The following is a 23717-nucleotide window of genomic DNA, read 5'->3' as shown; positions in this document are numbered from 1 at the left end:
TGTTACATGAAAAGAAACTCCTAATACAATAACAAATGAAATTAATTTAAAAGGAAACATTTTATTTATATTTTGAACATATTAAAAAGTTAAATACTTTAAAAGAATGAAATTAATGCATATACAGGCATAAAAACTTTTTGACTGTAAAATAACATTGAAGCATTCTGATCAGGAAATGTTCAGAAAAAGTACTGCATTGGTCTTTTCCCAAACCTGTATTTGTTTCCTAAATCAACTTTTCAGTAATATGCAGGTGGATGGTTGAAGTGAGTGTCAATGAATCATTATTCTTGTCCAAAAAAAAAAAAAAAAGGGTGAAAAAATATATGCAGCTACAAGGGTAAGGCTGGTATTTTGGGTGTGGCTTCTTAGTGGTCTTCAGCAGCTGTCCTTAGGACCTTCAGCTACTGTTTGTTTTGAATATTGGGCCTCTGTTTCTGTGACTGTTTCCCCATCAGCAGGACAGGAAGAAAAGTTAATTTTTGCTCTGCAATGGCGTGGTGATGCTCATTCAATTACTGTGGTGATACATTCAGATTGTGGAGTAATGTACGTGATGTCCATGTATTAATATTTAGATGATGATAACGTTACCTTGATTGCAGGAAGACAAATAAAAGGTTATCTCTGGTTTGTGCAAAGCTCTGAGTGAATCGCTGGTATTCAGGATGTGTGATCACTCTCAGCATTGCACCCTGGGGCTGAATGACACGGCCAGTTTGATGATGACTCTCTTTGCTTGGGCTATCAATATAAACTGTCACTTCTAGAAGAGAATCAGGCCAGAAGAGAGCTTTAGCCACAGGGACTGAGAAGAAATGAGCTTGGCAGTAAGATTCCAGGCAGAATAAATAAGGTTTGGGAGTATTCTTAGCAAAGAAATACACTCACTATTGAATATAATGAGATCCAAATCGGGTATTAGTTCGGGGGGGGGGGACACCAAACAAACAAAAAAAACCCCAAAAACCCAAAACAACTCTCAGAGGCTTTCTATTGATCTCATATTCTGTATCCATTTATTTAGCTATCATCTGCAGTCAAAGAAGCTATTGAAATCTATGTTATCTTTGCAAACAACTTGTGGCCCACCTTTCAGGAATGTAATTCCTTGTATTCTCCTTTATTTTAACTAGCTGCTATTCTAATTTTTTCTCATGCAGATTTCTTGGAAGAGCTTCCCATCAAGCAACTCCCCCATCCCTTTGATGGTGAGGGACTGCTTCTCCAATGTTTCTTCACGCAGGCTTAAAAATTCAGTTATTGTCAAATCTCTTGTAGACAAGAGCAGGAACAGGAAAGAAAAAGTATTTCTCAAATGTAAAACTCTCCAGGTAACCCTTAAAGTGAATATTATCACAAGCATACATAGATTGTTGGGGGCTTTTTCCTCTTTGCTTTAGGTATTTTGTAAGGCTGTGGTTTGTTTGTCTTTTATAATAAAAAAAAAAAAACCAACAAACCCAACCATCTTGTAATCAATAAACTGGCATCTGGAAGTTAAATATTCTCAGCTTAATTTTCTGTGGCAAGATTTAAATTGCCTAACATCCATGTAACTTTTTCTACGTGTTTTTTAGGAGCCATATGCTTGGTATTTACTTCCTTTTGTTTCTTCCTGCTTTCCTGTTTGTTTACTCTAGATATTTCTATTTCTTGTTTGTTTTCATTCTCCAAACTGGCTGATGTTCGGTTTTTGACTTTCACTACCACTGTCCCTTTGGAACTATATCTCAGCAGATAGAAGAAAGCTGAAATATGAGGATTTTTTTTTTCTTGTGACAATATAGCCTACTTTAGATGGAGGCTTTTTACAGTCTTTTCACGTTTTCTCTGTTATCCATCACCTAATCTGTATAACCTCATTCCTTTTTATTGGTAAATGACAGATGTCAGACTTTTAACTATTTAACTCTTATATTGAAGTTCATTTTCAAGGTATAAAGAGTAAGTACACTGTATATAATACAACTTCGCTACTATCTTCCGTTCTGTCTTACAAATATACATTCTGTTCAGGTCTAGAGAATGGTTGGAATTAATGTAGTATTCATCTAAACTGTTAGAATCGGACTGAGTAGAGACTGACCATACTGGCAAACAGCATACAAAGGTTTAAAGTTATAGGTCAACTGTAAGAAATCCATGATATTCACAGATCAAGAAGTGGATCTGAATCTTTAAATGATGATTTCTAGCAATACTTATGCATACTACAATCTCCATGAATGTGACTCATCTGTAAGGGACTGTTCATGACCTATTTGTAACAATTCACAAACGTAAGAATTTTTCAGTCTTATTAGTCTCATATTAATAATATACAAAACAGAAGCAGAATATATAGCTCACTCAGGAACTCTGCTTTTCTTATGAGTTTCTATCCTATTATAGGAAATGTAAGTGTTGCAGTTCCCCAAAATTGCTGTGTGTTTTCTCTTTGTCAGGTTGAGATTGCTTGGGTTTTGTGCTGGTTAGAAGGGGAGGGTTATATTCAGGCTAATTATTTCTTCTTGAAAATAACATTTGAGCCTGTTCTGCCACTATGTCATACTTTCTCATAGCACATACGGAAAAAGAAAGGGAGACTGGAGAACCCATGGGGTTTCCCTGTTTAGCCACCTTGCTAACATTGATGCTGTGTAATTAGAAGCAGTTATGCACCAGACTGGACAAAATCACGGCTCCAAGCATTCTCGTCCTGTGGGCTTCTGTCTTTTTCTGAGAAAAGCTACCTATTAGTGGAGTTGACATAGCTGAGACAGAGAACTATGGTCCAGCTGATAAACATAGACAAACTCAGAAACCCGTTGTGGTCAGTAGTGAGATATTTAATATGGCTTTGAATTTTCAGCATGGGTGGGGAAAAACGTTTGGTTTAATCATGCTGTGATTGTGATTTTTGACTGGCCACAATCCCAATTTGTGTCAAAAAAGAGTTAACATTTGATAAGCCAAGATACATTTGTTAAGTGTATAAGTTTTTGTGTCAGAATATCCATAACAGAACTGAGCAACAGTGCATTTATACTGCTAATATTTTGTTGAAGAACATCATACAGCAGATTATCTTTTCAGTTAACTTTGCCATCAATGTCTGTTTACATACCTGTCCTGGTTTCGGCTGGGATAGAGTTAATTCTCTTCTTAGTAGCTGGTACAGTGCTGTGTTCTGGATTTAGTGTGAGAATACTGTTGATAACATGCTGATGTTTTAGTTGTTGCTAAGTAGCGCTTATCCTAAGTTAAGGATTTTTCAGTCTCCCATGCTCTGCCAGCAAGCAGATGTGCAAGGAGCTGGGAGGGAGCAGAGCCGGGGCAGCTGACCCCAACTAGCCAAAGGGGTATTCCATACCATGGAACGTCATGCCCAGTGTACAAACTGGGGGGAGTTGGCCAGGAGGGGCAGATCGCTGCTCGGGCATCGGTCAGCGGGTGGTGAGCAATTGCATTGTGCATCACTGGTTTTTTTCCTTGGGTTTTATTTCTCTCTCTCTCTTTTTTTTTTTTTTGTTATATTCCTTTTCATTACTATTATTATATTTTTATTATTATTATTGTTACTATTATATTTTATTTTACTTTAATTATTAAACTGCTCTTATCTCAACCCACGAATTTTACCTTCTTTCTCAATTCTCCTCCCCATCCTACTGGGAGGGAGGAAGGGTGAGTGGCTGCGTGGTGCTTAGTTGCTGGCTGAGGTTAAACCACAACAATACCGTGATCCCATCTCCATAAGCAAACAAAATATTCCATCTCCTATATCCTGAGTAAATGTGAGAAGGCAGATTCCTTGACTTGACTATCTCACAGTCAGATAATTGTTAAAGTGTTGAAAATAGCAAGACCCTGAAGTAAAATATTTGAGATTATTTATCTAGTTTATATGAAAGTTAGTTACGCCTGATCTATTAGTTATCAGAAAAGTATAAAAAAAACCTTGTAGGCTAGTGGTAAATTTGGAATTTAATTGGACTATAAATTATGGAGTCATAATATGAATTAATAACTAGATGTCAGTTGTGACTTTTCTTTTTGGGGAGATGTCTTTGGTTCTATATCTTTCTTTATAAATCTATATATGTTTCAAATAAAGAGTTTTGTCCGGTGTCCCTTGAAATTGGAGACAGAGACTTCTACTGAGTTCCTGGGTCTTATATCAGATCCTAAAACCTTTCACATTAAAAAAAACCAAAAAAAAACCCCAATAATCATCTTAGGACTAGAAATTTATGCAAGAATTCAGCCCCATTTTTTCCCTGAGTTTGAGCCATACTGAATCCATAGGTGGTAATTGTAGAAATCAGCCAATGTCTTAGAAACTCATTTCTAAAATTATGTATTCCGGGTTCATTCTTCGTTGTCCCTTTTTCAGAAAAAGGGAAGGGGAAAAAAAGCCATTTGATATTTCACCATAAGCAGAGGATAGTGAAGTAAGCTTGGTGAAGGTGGCAGCACTCAGTATAACAGAGCCCTTGTGTCAACAAGGACCTCTATGTGTTATTGTAATACAAGTAATTAATAATCATTATTTATAGATGAGTACTGACTCTGCAGTTCTCAGCTGCCGAGCTAACCAGCTGTCATTAGGCTCTCTCAGTAGAGTTCTTTCAGATAAATAGCAGGAAGGTACATAAGATATTTGGATTTTGTGTCATTCTTGTATCTAGGGTATCATTTGGATCATTTAAAAACTTTAGTTCTCAATATTGTACCTCTTTCTCATCTTTTTAAAGTGGGTTTTTTTGTTTTTTTCTGAGCCCTTCCAATAGGTACCTGAACTCATTTTATTAGAGAAACCTCAACAGAGTCCTTGGAGATCTTCAAGGATCTCCCTTATGCAGCTGTTTCCCTCCTTTGCTGTTCCTTTTATGGCCATTACGTTCTCTAGTGGGCAACCCAATAATGGGTTCTTTGAAGGAGGGGGAATATACGTATCTTTTGAAAAGAGGTCCTGAGAAATCATGGTATGTTTCTTTGCCTCTTAACTTCAGTCTAGTGTGTGTTGTGCATCTTCTCTGCTACTCACAACCCCAAAAGATATTAATGCAGGATAGCTGGTCACCTGTCCTTTCTAAGAGGAATGTCCCATTAGAGAAATGCAAAGAACAGCTGAATGGGGAGAGGACCATATGGGGGTTTGGCTGTTCTGTGCTCACAGAGTGATATGAGCACTACCAAGCTTGTGTGGGTAAAGAAAACCGACAGTGATTCAACCATCATTAAATTCGTACAGATGTCTCCTGCAGCCTCCCACAATAGTCTTCACCATGAGCTCAGACAATTTGGATAAAGGTCTAGACTAAATCATTGCTAAGTCTCTATGGATTCTGGCTGTTTTGAGATTGACGTATGTTACACACTTACAGCTTTTGTGATACTGATTTGTGTACAATTAGTCTGTATTCATGCTGAGCCAGAGTTTCTTTTTTTGATGGGACATTGACCCCAAATTTTGGATGTTTTGAATCACAGATAGGTTAGGTGTTTACAGCAAATGACATAAATACTCCAAACAGTGCCCACACTTATAATCATAGCACTCCTATTTTTTCCTGCTTGGAAACAGGTCAGGTATCTGATGTGCCAAAAAAAGTGGTCATTGTCACTAAGACTTTAGTCTCCATATGTACTGAGAAGGGGACTGCAGGACGCAATGCAACTTGCTAGAGAATCAGAGGTAATGCATTACTAAATATCAAACCCTGCTGGAGTGGGCACAGTTGTTTATTTCTGTATATTTAATATTGTCTATGTGTAATGGTTTATGTTCTCCTCTCCTCTGTCAATTCTTTCAGAGAAGCATTAACAAAGGCAGAAGCTATGATCTATCTCTAGTGGTTTAAAAAATATTTCAAATTTAATGGTATTGCAAATTGATCGCATTATGAGAGACATAACCTTTGCAAGTCAGTTTGTAAGAAATTCACAGGAACACATGACTTTAGTGGAAATGCATGGGAAATTACATTAGGAAGCTTTGAAAACCACACAAGTGATGTGGCAAATAATTTCTTGTGAAACTGCATGAAATCATAATAACTAGTTTCAACCAGGTTCTTCTGAATAACTTACAGTTCTGCATGAGTTATCCCTAATAAACATCTAACTGCAAGAAAATAGGGAAAAATAATCAAATTATCCTCATGTTATATCTATTTATTCTGATATATGACACTGATGTTACTATGTAACTGCAAACATAGTAACTCTGAAGAACTAATGTTTTGTTTGACATCTCATAAGGAATTTGCTTTGTAGCATTTCCTAGCTGTGTTTATTTTCACATTCCAAGTAACTTGAAAAATATTTTTAGTAAGAAAAAATTATACTTGTACCCATGTGCACAGTTCACAGCTTAGTGTAAGTACACTAAAATAAGTTATATTATCACATGTAAGCAGATAGTTTACAAGATAATCAATATGTAAGTACTCACAATTTAATTTTTCAGTTCACTTTATTTCGCTCAGTTACCTTCTCAACAGTTTTCAATTTTAGCTCAAAGCTGGCTGCATAGCTGATGTTTATATTTCTGCACTGTGGATGTGTTTGACAGCTAATTGCTAGAAAAGAGCTTTCTATTTGCACTGCCAGCTTTACACATTATGTGGTAGTTTTAGACAGTACTTATTTCCTTATGTTCAGACACTGAAGTATGCTAAGCAGTCAACTTAGGTTTGAAAAATTACCTTCAAAAAAGGTATTTTAATGCTTTCAGGTTTGTTTTATTAAATATTAGTAAATAACAGAAGACATTAAGTAACAGAATGGCATTCTGCATGGATTTGAAATTTTTATTAAGAAGGAAGATAGATTAAATATATTATCACTGGGATCCTCCTAATTATTGTAAGCAAAGCATGATCAGAAGCCAGTGTGGTGAAAGCAGCCGAAAGCAGAGCGTCGAAGGATTGTGAAATCATGACAATTTCAATATGCTTAAATAAATAGAAATATCCTGTCACCTTTGACCACACTGGCCTATTGCACTTTTTTCTGCCTTCACTGATCTAGGCTATAGCTTGTCTAGTTTGACAGATTTTGTAAGCAGCCTTCAAATTACTGCTGTGGGTTTGTAGTGATTAACTTTTTTATTCCTATTCTGCAATCCTAAGAGTATGTATTATAAGATATTGCTCTGACATTCACTTGAGAAAATCATTTGAAAAACACTAAGAGGTCTTAGCGCTCAAGTGCAATGTACTCTGTGCCTGAGAATGAAGCCTAGCAAGTTATAATAAGCTTTTAAAGAGGAAAGAAAAAAATACAGCTCAAACATGGAAGAAAAGCTCAGAACAGTGTGAATAAGATGATGACGATTAAAGGAACAAAAGAGAAGGATTTGGAATATAGGAACTGCCGAACTTCTGGCTAGCATGTTGAATGGGAAATTCCCATGGCTTATGGTTTTTTTACAGCCTTCCCTGTCTTTTGTCTATATTGAGGAAGGAGCGGCAAGACAGACTCTGCTGGCAGTAGAAATTGACAGCCAAAGGGGAACAGTCTTTTGAAGTCGTGTTTGGAGACTTAACACAATCTTACAGGTAGTACAAACTACAGCATAGTTTGTGTCCAAGACCGACAAGATGGAAGAGGGAGTAAATGGCTTTACTGCTATTTCACTGAGTTGGGAAAGAGTGACAAGTGCAGGAGGCACTGTTAATTATAGTGCCTGAAGCACTGGAATTGTTAATATAAGTACTTGACTCCAAACAGTAGGAGATGACAGACAGATATTTTTTTTTTTTCCCCCATAAAGGTACAGAAGAGGGAATATGTTTTAAAAGACTAAAACTGCATGCAATTTTTGAGGCTTTCTATACCCAGCTTTCAGATCTCCTGTGATGAACCACAGTACACTATAGATGAAATAATAGAGAATTAAATGAGATGGGAAAGGATTCCTCTTTGGCAATATGACACAATTTCATTGCATGTTTTCAAGTATCAGAAACAGTTGGGTTAAAAAAATCAAGACCTTTTTACAGGAGCGGCGTCTGCTGGAACATGAGAAAGGAACAGCAGTCTGGGTTCAGAAACAGTTACACGAACTCCAAGCTAGGCAGAAAGCCAACTACAAAAAGGTGCCAGCCATCTGAGGCCACTTGACACAGGACACTTGGGTGTTAAATAGCTGCAGAAAGCAGCGACTAAAGGCGGCAGTCCAAGCTGCAGTGGGACACAGGTCATATGTGGTGGGCGGTGTTCTCAGGACAGAAGGGAAGACAGATGGTATTCCCAAATGGAAAGGGCCAAGGCCAGAACTAGGAAAACAGAAAGCTTCAGCTATCATCTGGCTTGACATAAGGATTCAGAAGAAGCAAGGTATATAAGAAATATGTACAGAAAAATCAACATGAGACCATGCTTTGGAATGAAGATAGCAAAGAGTAGAAACAAATTACCTTGTCTTTGTTGCCATCACAATCACTGAAGATGAACATGTGATTGTGGATTTGGGGAAGACTTTGCATCTGCGTGCATGGTTTCCTGCCTCTTAGGGAGTTCCCCTGGCAGGGGGAACAACTTCTTTGAAACAACACCAGCAATACATAACAATTCTAATTAAAAATTAATACTGTGATTAACTGGAGATAAATGTGTAGAGCTGTTTAGGAATGGTTTAGGTAGTCCTACGGTCTGGATATTTTTTCCTAATATGGATCTTTGTGAGACCGAACATGGGTTTATCTCTTCCTCTGTTCCTCCCATCTGTAAAAACAAGTATAGCTGTCTTTTTTTTTTTTCTCCCAAGACATTGAGCAAAAATAGATATTAAAAATTATTAATTCAGCATGGTGAGGAAGGCAATACATGACACGTGCAGAAAGGACCAACGGTGCTCTAACCAGGAAGGACTTAGATCAAGACTCAGTCACATTCCTGAGCTCTCTTCTTACATCAGTTGGTCATAATCAGTGAATTAGAACAAACAGATTGTTAGATCCCAATCTTGTCTCTGGTTCTTAAACAACAGTTCACTCTAGTGTATTATAAGATGATACCAAAAGGTAAGCAATGAAAAGCAGTTTGCGCACAGTTGCAGTATGAATATAAACAGAGACAAAATTAGCAAATCAAATAGAATAAAAAAGCAGTAGCAAAGAATGAACAGAAACATAAAAGAAGCAATCTAGAATCAAAGATGCTCAAATGACATGGTAGGAAACTGAGGCAGACAAAAGCAGAGATTACACTCTTAAATGAAAGTGTTAGGGATATTATTGTTTTAATTCTCTTTGAATATGGTTATGAAACTGCAGCTGAGAAGTGTGAGCAGTAATGTCTTTTGACAGTTACTCCAGAGGCTTCAAGTTACATGATTCTCGTACCTTAAATGAAACCTTTGTCATCCATGGACATGTCTGTTTCCTTTCTGAAAGTGTTCCAAGTACTGACATTATGTCAGATACATCAAGTCTGTGCCCCAGTTTGTCATTACCCTGAATAATAACGCAGAGTATTTGGTTTTCCTCTTCCCCATTGTGCAGCTATAATTCCCATTACTAAAGATGGAATCAGCCTATCCATGGAGAAAATGAAAGATTCTATTAAATTGAAATTATATTCACTTTATTAATTCTGCGTTGTGTCCAAATGAATGGAATCTGTCTATAATAGTTTAATTATGAATGATTTTTTAAACTGTGGGTCATCAATAAACGTGCTCATTGTCCATTATGTGTCAGAGCACGTCAACAATACACACAAAAACCTTCTGTAACACTTAATGATGTTCATATTTTTAGGAAAAAAAAACCTGCAAAGTCACATACAGAAAGAAATACATGATGAGTAAGGTGCATTACAGTTTTTGAAAGCATTCATATATATAAATGATGGTAACAGTCACTAAAATCCTTCCATACTTTCACAGAATGAGCTAGAGCTTCTGTCTCTAAGTTCCTTAAATGGGGTCTGCCTCATAAACGAGGAGGTTTGTTGCAAGACATAGGTAAAAAAATAGAAGAACCGGAAGCATTAGGATAGTGTTGGTGTGTTGTGTGCGTATCTGTGTAACATCAGGTGAAAATTAGTGATGCAGTAGTTAATCCCTTAAAAAAGATTCCAGAGTTAGGAAGGAGAAGAATGATGCAAATCTTAAAATGAAGTTTTAAGGGCAGATTATGCCTTTTCCCTTGAAACAAGTAAGGGGTAATTCCCTTGTAATTACATGAGGATGAATTAATTATTTTCTAAGAAACTCAAATAAAAACTTGACTACATAACACCGCCTTCTCTTTTCTTAATTAAAAATGTCCAGGAGCATTTTTGTAATATGTAGATTTCTCCCTTCTTGTGAATTATTGATATATTTATGCTTTTTTACTAATATGAGGAAATTAGGGTTACAAATCCTCACCTTGATGGTGCGTCTCATTACGGGCTACTCTGTATCTAGTTGTGCATCAACAACACACCTGGAGAGGACTTGAAGTGCCCAGTCCTACTACAAAGGCCAGTCAAGAGCTTTCTGCTAATTCTGGGTATGGACCAGACCCAAGTGCATTGTGTACTTTCCTCATGGTGAACACATGGCTTGAACATGAAATTCATTGTGCAGAGCAAGCTACTGTTGTGACTACCATTGATTTGCCAGGTAGCAGACTGAGAGCAGGTGAGACAGTTTCCATCTGCAGAAGAGACTCATAAATCTCTCCATGTACTCAGAATTGGAAAAGAACTTCACAAACCCAGCTTGGAGCTTCTGCAGCCTTCATCCATACATTAAGTCCTTGGCTGCATGCATAGTTTTGAACCAAGTATTTGTTAAGAAAATGTGGTTAAAAATATGATGAACAAATATCTATGGAATAGGAGAATTTAATATCAGTAACATGCTCACGTATTTGTTTTTTACTGCAGAGTAGCACTTTTACATCTACAGAATATAGAGGTTCTTTGAATAAGTTTCGTCTCCGCAATTTCTCTTGCATTGATTGTAATTATGCATGTTTGTAATGTATGTACGTGGGAGACTATAAATATATGTTATATATTAGAATAGTGTGTTGGCAATACTTTTAGATATGCATTCATTATTAGTGAAAATAATGTTAGTTTTGTGGAAGTACACTTTGTGTGCTGTTGCCATTAATACTGGCTTCATTGATTAGCATCTGTATTATAACGTAGAATAGCAAAGGAATTAATAATGATTAGAAACTGCAGTGTTCAGAGGGTTCATTCTGAATGAAGTTAATTTTTTTAGGAATGGACCTGTGCTGAGGGTACGTGGGAGCTGTTTAGTAGGGTATTAATACAGGGCATCTGCATCACCATTAAAACTAGGAGAGGATCTAAAACCTCTCCTGTTGCCATAAATCCCAGCATGAATTGGGTGCACCTGCTACTTTAAGGGAGAGAGATGTTTGAATTTATAGTCCCACAGGCAGGGCAGTGATGGAGGAAGAAGATTTCATTTCCTTTGAAGTCTAATTAACTGAATCTCACGTAAAGGAAGTGAGTTTGACTCACTCCGAACATGATTAAGTTTTCCAGTAAACATGCTTTTCTGTTTGTTTTGGGATGCTGTCTAGTAGTGGGACATAGGGACTAGCTATAGGTGTCTCCTTTTTAAAATAGAAATTCTTTTTACATTTCTCGATATTGTTCTGAAAAATAAGAGGTCAGCTTTCAAGCACAGGCACAACAAATAAAGCTGCAGGTGTGGAAAGCAGTTTCACATTTACAGTATTTGTGAGGCTTTTTCAGCAGAAACTGATATTCATTTATCATAGTCATTACGTCTCTCTATCATTCACCTAGACCCTATATAATTATGTGTTTAATGATCTTTAACCTTCACATGAACACAGCTTGCTGAAGCTTGACGATTGCTGTAAATTATCATTCACATCTGGTAGAAGAGACGAAATATTACTTGGAAAAAACCACTATGCTTTCTGGCTTAGAATTTCACTTCAGTCTGTGATTTAACTTTGTAAGTAGATGATGATGTTTTAATCCTAAATCCAAACAATGAAATAATTTTGGGAAAATGGCTCTTCCATAGGTCATTTATTATAATATTTTGATATTAGATAGTAAGAACTTCAAAACCTAGAAAAGATATTTTAATCTATCAGCCTGGATGCTCACCATAAAAAATACATATGATTTCAGTAAATGCCGTATTTAAAAAACAAGCCATATTAAAGAACTAAAAAAAATTTACTATCATTTTTACCACTATTAATCTTTGGGTAAAAAACTGATCTTCCGCTAATCGGACTCAGTTTCAACTTTAAGATTATAAAATGCTTCTAGCTCTTCCACTTTTTGTTTAGTGTTTAGCCCTTCATTTTATAGCGTTTCAAATAGCAATATCTATTTCTTTCTTTTGATAGAAAGGACTTTAACTTATTAGAAGAAACAATTAATAGTAATCTTAGACTTTTTTTCATTTTAATTGTTGGTATCTTACTAGCACTGTAAAGGTTTTATAGCTCTACATTAATTTGTACCAGAACTGATTTATGAACCATAACTTCTGTTGGATAACATGGGTAAAACTTACACCGAAGATTATACTGACAGCCTCTCCTACTTATTAGCAAACAGCAAAGTGGAGAATCTTTGAGCATTCTCAAATATCTGTGTGGGATATCTAGTTTATCCAGCCAGTACCGTCTTAGAAATTCGGATTACAGTTTTTCACTGTAAGGCTCTGTAGTTGGGTGAACTGAGAGTTCCCAATTGCTTTGCTGAGTTGTGTGTGTCCAGACAATGTTGTGATATGACATCACTGTAATTCAGCTATGAATATTCTGCCAAAACCTTCATATGCAATGTTAATAACATATAGATTTTATTCAGGGATCAAACAGATGCTTAAAGTATAAACAATCTGTTTAAAACACAAACAGATTCTGGATTGATCTTGATAGGCTCTGGGACCCTGAAAATAATTTTTTATGTTGCTGACACCTAGGTTGAATATAATCCTGCTCATAAGGACAATAATCTTTAAGACAAAAAGAAGTTCTATTAACATGTCTTACTGAGCAGACAAAACTGCAGTACCAATGAACAGGAGAGTGCTGTTAACTTAAATTAACATAACGTAAATTATGCTGATTCTTCTCAAGTAAAAGCTGATGGCAACTACAAAAAGAAAAACAGATTGAGTTTTTGGAAAAAGGACTCAGCTGTCACTTGATGTCTATGTGTATGTTCAAGTGGGTTGGGTAGGAAGAGTGAACTGGATTGAGTCATTCATATTCACAGAGACAGTTAAAGTGCTTTTTAAAAGTTATTAAAGCAATGGTGTGGTAATAGCTGGAGTGGTAATAATAAGTTGCCAAGCAAAACAGAGGATGAAGTTACACCTCTTGTAGTCAGTGGGAGTTCTGCTATTATTGCAGAGCAGAGAATATACTGGTGGCCCAGGATTTTGTATGTATAATAAACCAGATCAGCTGGAAAATCAGACCTGACTGCCGTTGTCCACTGTGCTCATTGCAACAATTCGAGATTCCTTTTTTGTAAGGTGCTGTTAATGAGTTTTCTAAGCTCTTATTCCTGAACAGCTAATTTGCAGATATAACTGAATGTGACCAATTATCTACTGAAGAACCTGCAGAGCCTACTTGTGGTATGTCATAAAAATCTACTTGTGGCTTGGCTGTAGCCAGTGTTACAAGGCTTTTTTCCACACCTATTTTAATATCCTAATACAGGTTCTTATATCAAATGACAATGCTGCTCGGCCCTAGCAACCACTGTTATCTATTGAAGAGTAAAATGCATAACCAGCAACAATTCCTGTTGAGCTGTCTGCACAAAAATGAGCAAACAGGAACAAGTCTAGTAGTAGTCGTTGTAAATCATGTTGCAGCTACCCGAAAGACGTTGTACGTGTTTCCTTCAGACTATCTTTTGCGAGACAGAGATAAATAATAATAAATGCAAGTTACATTTTTAATGATGTGTTATTCACCACTTCTTATTGCTCATATTGAATGTGTTAGATTTAATAGTAAATAGAATTTAAAGCACTATTACTGTATATTTAAGTTATTATCCTGTATTTTTGAATGTGTTGACACTAATACATATGGTCCACCAATTGGTGCGCTCGCCCTCAAAAATTAAAAATTATTGGAGATAATCTGGTATTTAGTACTTGGCTCTGAGCCTACAAAAAAAATCAATGGAAGTCCTTTGTTTGTCTCCAGTGTTCCTCAGTTCAGGCTTTTTAATTAACAAAAAAATGCAAAGTAAAGAGGAAAACCTATTTTTCCCATACTGTTTCAAATTATTATAATCCTATCTTGTTTTTTGAAAAGCCAAGTACAATCTAAGTATTATTTTTTCTAATGGGGCATTGAGGAGAACAGGAAGATGCGTGTAAGGTTTCTTCTTATATTTATGGAAACTTGCTTTAACAAAGCTTTATTTCAGGGGAAATACTTTTAGAATAAAGATCTTAGAACCTTTTAAGTTCTGCTAACAGCTGAGTTAGGAAACAATTCTAAATTTCTGTGAATGCTGTCCGTTACAACATTTACACAGATGCCAGTGTTCAGCCATTTTCAGTCACCTGAAAATAAGCTGAAAGTAATAACTAAAAATAAGAAACTAGATTAAAATATCTATTATTGTTAATCCTTCATTTGCCCTTTGATCTGATAGGGTGAGGGCATTTTGTGCTTGTTCATTTTGGCTGATAATAATTCTGAAGATATTTACATTTTAGAACAAGGATTTAAAATATATATAACAGCTGCTTCTTAAATAGAAAGTCTAATTATGCCTATGATTACATTCGTTTTTCATTAGTATGCATACAAATCCCTACTCTCCTTGTGTATTCAAGCTGAGATATGCATCACTGGTACTAAGATTAAAGTACAAAAGAATAGCTTGACAAAATGTATGGTTAGACCAATGCAAAAAAAAAAAAAAAACACCTGGGTGTAATATTTGTCTCTAAAATGCTGCTTTTTTTTTTTTTTCTTTTAGTTACACACAGATCTGGATCCTGGCAGCAGCAAAATCAAGTATATTCTGTCAGGAGATGGAGCTGGAACAATCTTTGTGATCAATGACAAGACTGGAGACATTCATGCAATGAAAAGGCTTGACCGTGAGGAAAAAGCTGAATACACTCTAACAGCACAAGCAGTCGACAGGGACACAAACCAACCTCTGGAGCCTCCTTCAGAATTCATTATTAAGGTTCAAGACATCAATGACAATGCCCCAGAGTTTGTTGATGGTCCATATCATGCCACGGTTCCAGAAATGTCTGTTGTAGGTATGTATATCTAAACATCGATGAACTTTGATTACTCACAGTTCAAACTATGCCAGTATGCCATTGAGTTGTTGATGAATAATAAGATATTTATTACGTTGTTAGCATTAATTTGCATATTTTCAAATCTCTTCTTGGCCAAAGCTTTCATCTGCAGCACAATAGTAGAGTCCCTTAGTAGTAAGAAAATGACTAACAGATGTATTAATGTGTCTTTCTTTGTCCAACAACACTTTAATGGGCTAGATTTATATTCCCCTTATTACGCTGTAGTTAGAGTATTGTTATTGAGAAGGATTTATCAAGATTTGTTCCAACGTGACACTCTAATCCTATTGCTCTTTTGTTGATGTTTAATTATCTGTTTGTGTATTTTCATATACAGATGTAGCACTTGCAGTATGTTGATACATACTTATTTGTTTTCCTCTAAGTGCAACTGTAATCAGCCAAAAACATTGAAATGAAAGATACTGTGTCTGGGAATTGATCGTTAGACTCTAGAGTGGACTCAACCAATTAGCTATAGGATTGCGCAGAAGATGGAAGGGGAAAACAGAGAAAGCTGTGGAAAAAGATGGTGAAAAGGGAAATTAATTGTGTGAAAGGGGAGAAAAAGAAAGGAGTAGGAAATAATCTTCTTAATATGTTTTACTTATATTTATTCATTTTGTTGGATTAGTGTAAATCTATTGCTCATGGATTCATATATTAGATTTTTTTTTTTTTTTTGCATAGTTTGTCCCTTGTTCTGTATTTGCAAATGTGTAAGTATGTACTTACAGAGGTACATATGTATGTACTCAGGTCCTCGGTCGCTACTGATACATGCATATCGAGTGCAGGTGATCTTTAGCTCTCACTAAAGCAAAAGAGAAGTAAACCCATCAAACCAAAAGAGTCAATTTCGGGGTAATAGAAGAATTCAGTATAAGCAAAGACGTCAAAATCTGGCCATGAAATGCAGAGTAAATTCTAACGCTTTCTAGTATTAGGTTGAGGATAATGTGCTTTTCAGCAATTTGTCTACATCTGTCAAAGCAAGATAACGAAGGATTGCCAAGGTACTTTGTAAAATAAAGCAGCACCCTATCAAAAAGTTTCAAAAACACCATTCTGTCTTAGTTAAAAAGAGGGGGAATGTGAGGAGCCAGAACCATCCTCTCACTCACATTCAGTACAATGAGTTGTACCAGGTCATTTTTAAATGTAAGCATGGTGTGCTGACTGGATGGTGATACCTGAGGCTTCATTTTTTTTATCAGCACTTCTCCAACAGATTTTGATATCTTGATTGCATTGAATTGCTTGTGCCAAAACTGATATGTGAATTTTCAAGCCTGCATGTCAGTTCTTTTACCAAAACATACTTTTAATTTGTTAAATTACTTTTAATTATACAGCAGCACAAACATAATATGGACCTGCTTTCAGAAGATATTTTTGCCAAGCTCTAGGCAAGAAAATGGCTTAATTAAATAAAATAAATTTGGAAAAAAAAGGGGGGAGTAGGAGAAGGAGGAAGGGAAATTGAAGGCAGTTAATCCTTATATGATTGGGACTTGTTTGGTATTCTAGGAAAAAGAAAATGAAGATATATGCAGACAAGAAAAGATGGTTTCTGATCACAAAGCTTACTATAAAAATAATTTATATCTGTGCATATGAGCAGTATTTATAATCTTTAGTAAAGACATGGCCCCTGTCCAAGGAGTATTCACTGTAAAGAAGATGAGGGGGAAAAAAAAAAAAAAACCCAAAAACTTTGACAGGAAACTAGTCAGAAGATCAGATGAATAAAAATCTAATGAATTGGTTAACATGAGGTTTAAAAGATGGTAAAAGTGCAATGAGAGCAAGAGAATAAAAAGTAAAATATTAACGAAAGAGAGGGAAAGTGAAACAATTGAGAAAAGTGTTAGTGTGAAAGAGGAGGGGAAAATGTAAAGGAAGGTCATGAGAGATGAATTAAAAGATAAAACTTTATCTCGGAAAAATTTATAGTAGAAGAAATGACCAATGCCCGGACATAGATGTCAGTTTAGGGAATAGTGAAAGGGGCTGGCTTTTGGAGGATATTATTTCACCTGTTTCCTCTAGCATGGTGGGGGAAAGAGAAACAGTTCTTCACTGAACTGCCTCTGAAATCATGTAGTTCCACATTTTTACATATTCTTAGGCTGCATGGAAGAGTTTGGTCCAAAATGAGTTTATTCTAACAACACAAATATAGGTAGAAACTTGTTATAGATTATCTCAGAGGTCTACCATTTATTACCTTTATTACTGAAACTATGCAAGTTTTGCACATTTATCCCTTATGATCCCTGGACCTTGCATGTTTTTTATGTGACATTCCTAGGGGTGCATGTACTTCAAGCTACAAGCTTCTGAAGAAGCACATACACTCCTGCTCTTCTGTTGAAAAACAAAACCTAATTCTCAGCTGCCACTTCAAAACTCAGAGTATGTTTACCATTGCATTACATGGGTCATGAATGACTGTAAAATCTATGCAGCATATGCAGTCAAGTCTGTGTCTTAATCGCTGATGGAACCAAATTTCAAGGCTGGAAAGTTGAAGATGAGAATGTTACCCCTTCACTAATGTTGCTGTTACTGTTTCCTTCTGTCTTCCTCTTTTAACCCACAGGTAGCAACATCAAGAGGTGTACTAAATGATGCTTCGTAAATTATTTTAGCTTTCTTTAAGTCTTGTTAGTGCTCTTAAAATGACTTTAATTCCTCTATAACGTTTATAAGAAAACGATCTCCTTTCAGAGTTCAAGGAATTTTTTGGGTTTTTTGCCACACTAAGAGTATTTCACTTCCATTATCCACTTACTTAATTCCCCTTAAAGAGATCTCCACCCACTGCTAATTTCAGCCTTGACATTTCTACAATATAGTCATTACTAGGCAGTGTTCAGCATAAAACAAAGTTCTACTAAACCTCGTCTTTCCTCGAAATGCTTATACCAATTCTGACTGCTCTGAAACAGAAGAGGAACTCATATGCTATATATATATAGTACTTATGTAATGAGGATGCAGTACAAGGCATTTTATTTTTGGACCTCTGTGGAAAGCAATGCATAAAATACAGATGAACACATTAACCTTTCATTATTCTGTAACATAATGTTGACGTTCTAACACAATGCAGTTTTTCTCATAGATGCATTAGATACTGGTCTTATGTTCCTTGCTAGAAGAAATGTATTATATGAATGTCAGTGGTATTTTTGCATGACTGTCTAGAACATGAATGATACACTATGAGGATGTGAAAACTGCAATGTACGTGCAAACTTTCCGTATGTGGTATGTATGAATGTGTGTGGATACCAATATATGAGATTATCACACGTATATGGCCACAATCCAGCCTGTTTGATTTTTACATTATGTATCGGTGATATCTGGAAAATCCTGCTTCCCTACTAAAACACAAGAAAAGGATTTGCATGGCTTTCCTTCCACTACTTGGTGCAAAGACGATTAGTATTACACTGTGTTATCTCCGGTAGGAATGATGCTCACTTTTCAGCTGTCTTCACAGAACACACACCCACACACGTACTGAGTGCTGTGTATCGTCACTGTGTTCAGAATTATTTTGAAATAATTTATTTTTCTCTTTGAGGAAAGAGAGGAGCACATGCCAGAAAAAGTTTTGAGAACTAAACTGAATTTTCCCTTATTTCATCTTTGTGTTCCTTTCTTTTTTTACGTAATTCCTATATAATCTACTATCGTAAGCCCTGTTCCCCAACTCCAAAATGATGAATTTGCTTGTGAAAGCTAATATAGTGTACATGGAGAATATGTTCTTTGCTGAAACTGAGCACTTTAATCTTTTAATTCTGATACTAATTTTCTTAAGGAATTAAAGATCAAAAAGTGAAATCTGTGGAATCACTTCATTGTAACAGTATTGCATTTCATAAATAGGAAATAATTTAATTTGTCTGTAAATCTTGTTTAATCACTTTTAGATGTAAAGGGACACACTGGGAATGAAACCCAGTTAAAACCTTTTAAAAAGAGATTCAGCTAAGCTTCTGGGAGGAAGAATGTCTATGAGGTCTGTATATATGCCTGCAATGAAGATAGCATATTATGTAAATGAATGAGCAATCTTAGAAGATCCACAAGGGTAATTGGAACTGGTCCTGTAGCTTATTTAAAGAAAAGAAAAAAAAAGAAACCACACCCCCCCTCAAGTATGTTCTGTTTCTGTGTTGCCTTCTCAACTACACACAGATTCGTGAATTCCCTGAAAGCATGCTGCAGAGGTGATAATGGGAGCAAAAGTGGATGTTGTCTCCCAACAGTATAGTTTCAGGACTTTTTTTTCAGGAGAGGAATGAGGAGTGAAATTTCTTGATTTCGTTCTTAGTGAAACCAAGAGTGTTTAGACAGCTAGTGTCATGTTGAAAGACAGAAGACGACAGAAGTAGAGTGACAAACGTGTTGATGAAATAAAAAAGGACACAGATGGAAAAAGAACAAAAGCCATAAAGGAAGACAGTTCTCTTGTAGTTTGCCTGAATTAAGGTAAACAGACAAACTTTAATAATCTCCAAATATTAAGAATTCCCCCAAGAGTCATAAAAAACCCCCTCTTAAGGTACATACAGTGGAATTCAGTCTGCCATTGCTCTAGAAATGCTTTTGCCTTTAACACTTGAAAATATTAACAAAGTGAAAAAGCTTAAAGTAATATTTTTGTCCTTAAATGCTTCCATGAAAACTATTTACTGGAGGAAAAAGGTCTTTATTGGAAAGGGTTTAGGCTTTCAGTTGAGTCCGAATATCAATTTCCAATTTTGGCACAAGCACATCTACTTAGCAATGTTTTCCTTTGGATCAAAGTTTGCCCTTGATTACACCACTGTAAATAAGAAATCATTCAATCTTTTTTTTTTTTCCAAAAGCAGAACAGAGTTGTTTAGTATAGCCATGTATAGTAGAAGTGCACTGTACACAGTGTAGCTTTTCTTTCCAGTTCTCCCGAAGATACTAGTTCTCTTCCAGTTAGAGATTGTTTGCAAAAGGACAAAATCTGCTGAATATGAAATCAACACGCAATGTCTGATATAAATAGTGATAAAATAACTTGATAAATTAGAAAGTTGCTATAAAAACCTGACCTGAAATGTTATCAAGATCAACCACACTGTCTTACTGGGTTTTTTCCTATGTATTCATTGATTTTTAAGGCACTGAGCATGACTGTTAAATCAATGATAGTTTGTCACAAAATTGTAGAGTAAAAAGACTATATTACTGGGGTCAACTACAAATTAGCCCAAAGGGTAAATGCAAAGGCAGTGCAAAAGCTAAGGAAAAAAACAGCAGATGTTGTAAAATATGGCAACAATGTTAGAAAATGCATATCTTCATGTTGTCTTGTTCCTCTACTTGTTCATCTTGTGCATAATCAAATTCACTAGCTGTGGTACTGAAGAGCATTTTAAGTGAGAGATTTATTTGTGCATGTGTTTAAAATCTTCTGTACATTCTGCGTGACTGAGACAACGGTTCCAAAAGCAAAGTTGTAAGTAACCTTAAGTAGTGGGTTAGGCTGTATTCAAAACCAAGACAGTCTTCTCCTTAATTTGACTTGTTATTGAGCCTTGAAAAAACGTATTTCTGAGTATGTGTTATTATTTTTGTACTTTCTGTCTCTCATGAGGTCTGATTGAAAATGTCATTATCTTTTTATTTTGTTGTTAAATGACCATTATGAGCTCAAGGACCATGGATGAAGTTATAATATTGCTCTTTAGGGATTTATAATCTGACCTTTTAGTTGCACTGACCTATATTGTCCTGAGTATATGCAGCTAGTTCATTGACATTATATAAATTTGTTAAAATCGGTGGGATTGCTCAAAATACTTCGTACCAATGGCAGCAAGTACTTGAATGTTTCAGGTTCTGAAGACACTGTCTGGTTCTTAGAAATAAGCCCTAAATTACCTGTGCAAAGTATGGAGCTGTTAATGTGTAGTGGTTTCTTAGACAGAAGCTGCCTTTTTTTCCTCTCCATTAACAGTCAGCAGTTTGTCACAAATTTTCCATTTTTTGCACGCATGCATTCCCTTTGCGCAAAGGAAGGTTGTGCAAATGACAGTGAAGATAAACTCATCAGGAAAAAGCCATTTGGATCAGAATTGAAGTCATAGTTCCTTATGGAGTTCCATATAGAGGAATACATGTTCCTATGATGTTCCTGTTTCACAGCATGAGGACAGAGACATAGCTGTATGTTGATCATATGAGGGCAGAGCAGAGAAAATTTTGGCAGTCTTAGGACTAGAGAAGCATGCACCTATGTAATCTACGAGAATCTATCCCACTGTCGTTTTTCCAGATGATTCTTGTCTCATAGTCACAAACATCTTGTTCTTGTTGCAAATATTCTGCTTCTGAAATTCTTTGTGGTTGCTTTCATTTGTACATATCAAACACATCGTCATATTTCTGTTGTGTGACTATATGAAAATAAGTCTTTGACTCAGGTTTCTGATACATTCTCTTTTGTTTACAAGTTTAAATCTACTCTTAGCAAGGATTTTTCACAATTTTCCCAAATTTCAAATTTGAAGAAAAATATGTTTAAAACAGTGGTAGGGGGTTTGTTTTGTTGGCTTTGAAAGCATGCCATTTCATTTTTCCAAACAGTTATGCTTGTGACACGAGCCCGTTTGCTGGCCAGGGGATGATGCCTATGTGGAAAACAGATTTCTGCCACACTGAGGCTCTATGAAAAGCCACAAAACTGGACTGGAACGTATTCTCTCTTTTTTCAATTGTGGGAAATGTAGACAAGTTCTGACCACGAGGTAGAAAGTGCTAGGTCAGAAAATTAAATTCAGTGTAGTAATATTTTCACAGAAACTTTTATTAATGTAACTTATCACTCTGCTAACACAAAAGATTTAGCTTTAGAACACTGGGGACCAATACTCCTCAAATGCTGTTAATTCAGATGGCCTGTGTTAGCCATCTCTTTGATGGACAGGCCTGACATTTGGGAAAATGAGATTCAGATCCAATTCAGAATCCATTTTTTTTTCTGGCACTGGTCATTCCCCACCCTGCCCCAAATTGGTACCTCTGTCTTTGTTTAGTTGCTGAATCTGCAGCACTTAATGTTTCTTCATGAATACAGATAAGCAATTGCCTGTGGAGCTGATGTCAATACGGCTTTCTCATGAATCAGCCGGTAGAGTACTGCTGGGCAGCTGATTCAACTGTACCCTTTCCCTGGGGCCCAAACGGGCTCTGCTGCCATATGCTTGCTCCGCAGTGGCCTGAGGGGGCAATATTTCAGAGGCTGCTTTTGCAACCTGAGTTACAGTTGCTGGCATTATAGGCTTCACTCTACCAAACAAAGCAAGCAGAGCATCAAAGCTGCAAGATTGTACCAGCCGTTTTCTGTTTTCACAACAGAAAGTTATAAATGAAAGACTTTCTGCAGTAAACAGCCAGGGCTACTTTATTATTTATTTATATTTTTATACAATACACCTGAGCATAACCTGAAACTTCCATCGAAATCAACAAGCCTTACAGTACTTTTTTTTTTCCTGCTTGGAAATACAGTGTACAGTGATCATCCAATTTTACTGTGTTTGCCTGGGGACCTCGCAGAATGAATGCTGATGAAATAGTCAATTGATTAGAGACAAGCAGTCTTTCAAAAAGTCCTGAACAAAAGGGTAGCTTTTTCCCACATCTCTCACAAATATCAATTAATATTCCATAGTGAGGGTGATATCTAAAGGGAGAATAAAAAAATAACATGAAAAGAAAACATAATTCTTTAAGCCAAACATAAAATATATTTTACCCTTCTACTGTTGCCTGTGATGTTACAGACATATTCTATTCTATTATTATATTCTAATACTAACAAACAGCCACCCAGGGGAATTTATAAAGGAATACCTGCAGGCTCTCTAATGGCACCATCTTATAAGTTGTAGCAAGAAAGAATTGCCAACCTTAAAACTGAAAAGGCACTGTCCTTTCTTTTTAGATTCACACAAGCTAAATCCAAGCAGTACATAACATCAGCAAAGATAATTGCCAAAGAGTTATCTATAGCACTAGATCTGAATATGTATTTCTGATGTAAAACATTTTTGTTTCCAAAAATCATGTTAAAAAGGCAGCATGAGTGCTGAAACAATTAGTTTATGCACAAAAAATTGTAAAATATGCAGCTTATTAGATTTCACAGCCATGCTTCCTACAGTCCTCATTATACAGCTGTAAAATGCTGAAGGCTGCCAGCTTGCTCCATTGTCTGTGGGCTGTACAGAAGGCATTTTTCTCCTATGCATAGCAAGCACCTTTCATACTTCTGCAGTTACACATTTGCATACAATATATTTTTCCCATTTCCCTCACATGATAGAAAGTCCTTAAA

The 23717-nt window shown here is 36.1% G+C and overlaps 1 protein-coding gene across 2 annotated transcripts in view; it reads left to right on the top strand.

Annotated features, from left to right (window-relative positions):
- CDH8 (cadherin 8) overlaps positions 1–23717 on the top strand; it is a 212148-nt gene that overhangs the window by 101974 nt on the left and 86457 nt on the right. For both annotated transcript variants that reach the window (XM_050903802.1, XM_050903803.1), the window contains one exon: positions 14977–15271. In XM_050903802.1, coding sequence (XP_050759759.1) covers positions 14977–15271 — 295 coding nt within the window. The remainder of the gene's footprint in view (positions 1–14976; positions 15272–23717) is intronic.

The sequence above is a fragment of the Gymnogyps californianus genome, chromosome 12 (assembly GCF_018139145.2).
Source record: "Gymnogyps californianus isolate 813 chromosome 12, ASM1813914v2, whole genome shotgun sequence".
NCBI lineage: Eukaryota > Metazoa > Chordata > Aves > Accipitriformes > Cathartidae > Gymnogyps > Gymnogyps californianus.
This window is presented reverse-complemented; position numbering and strand designations above follow the sequence as displayed.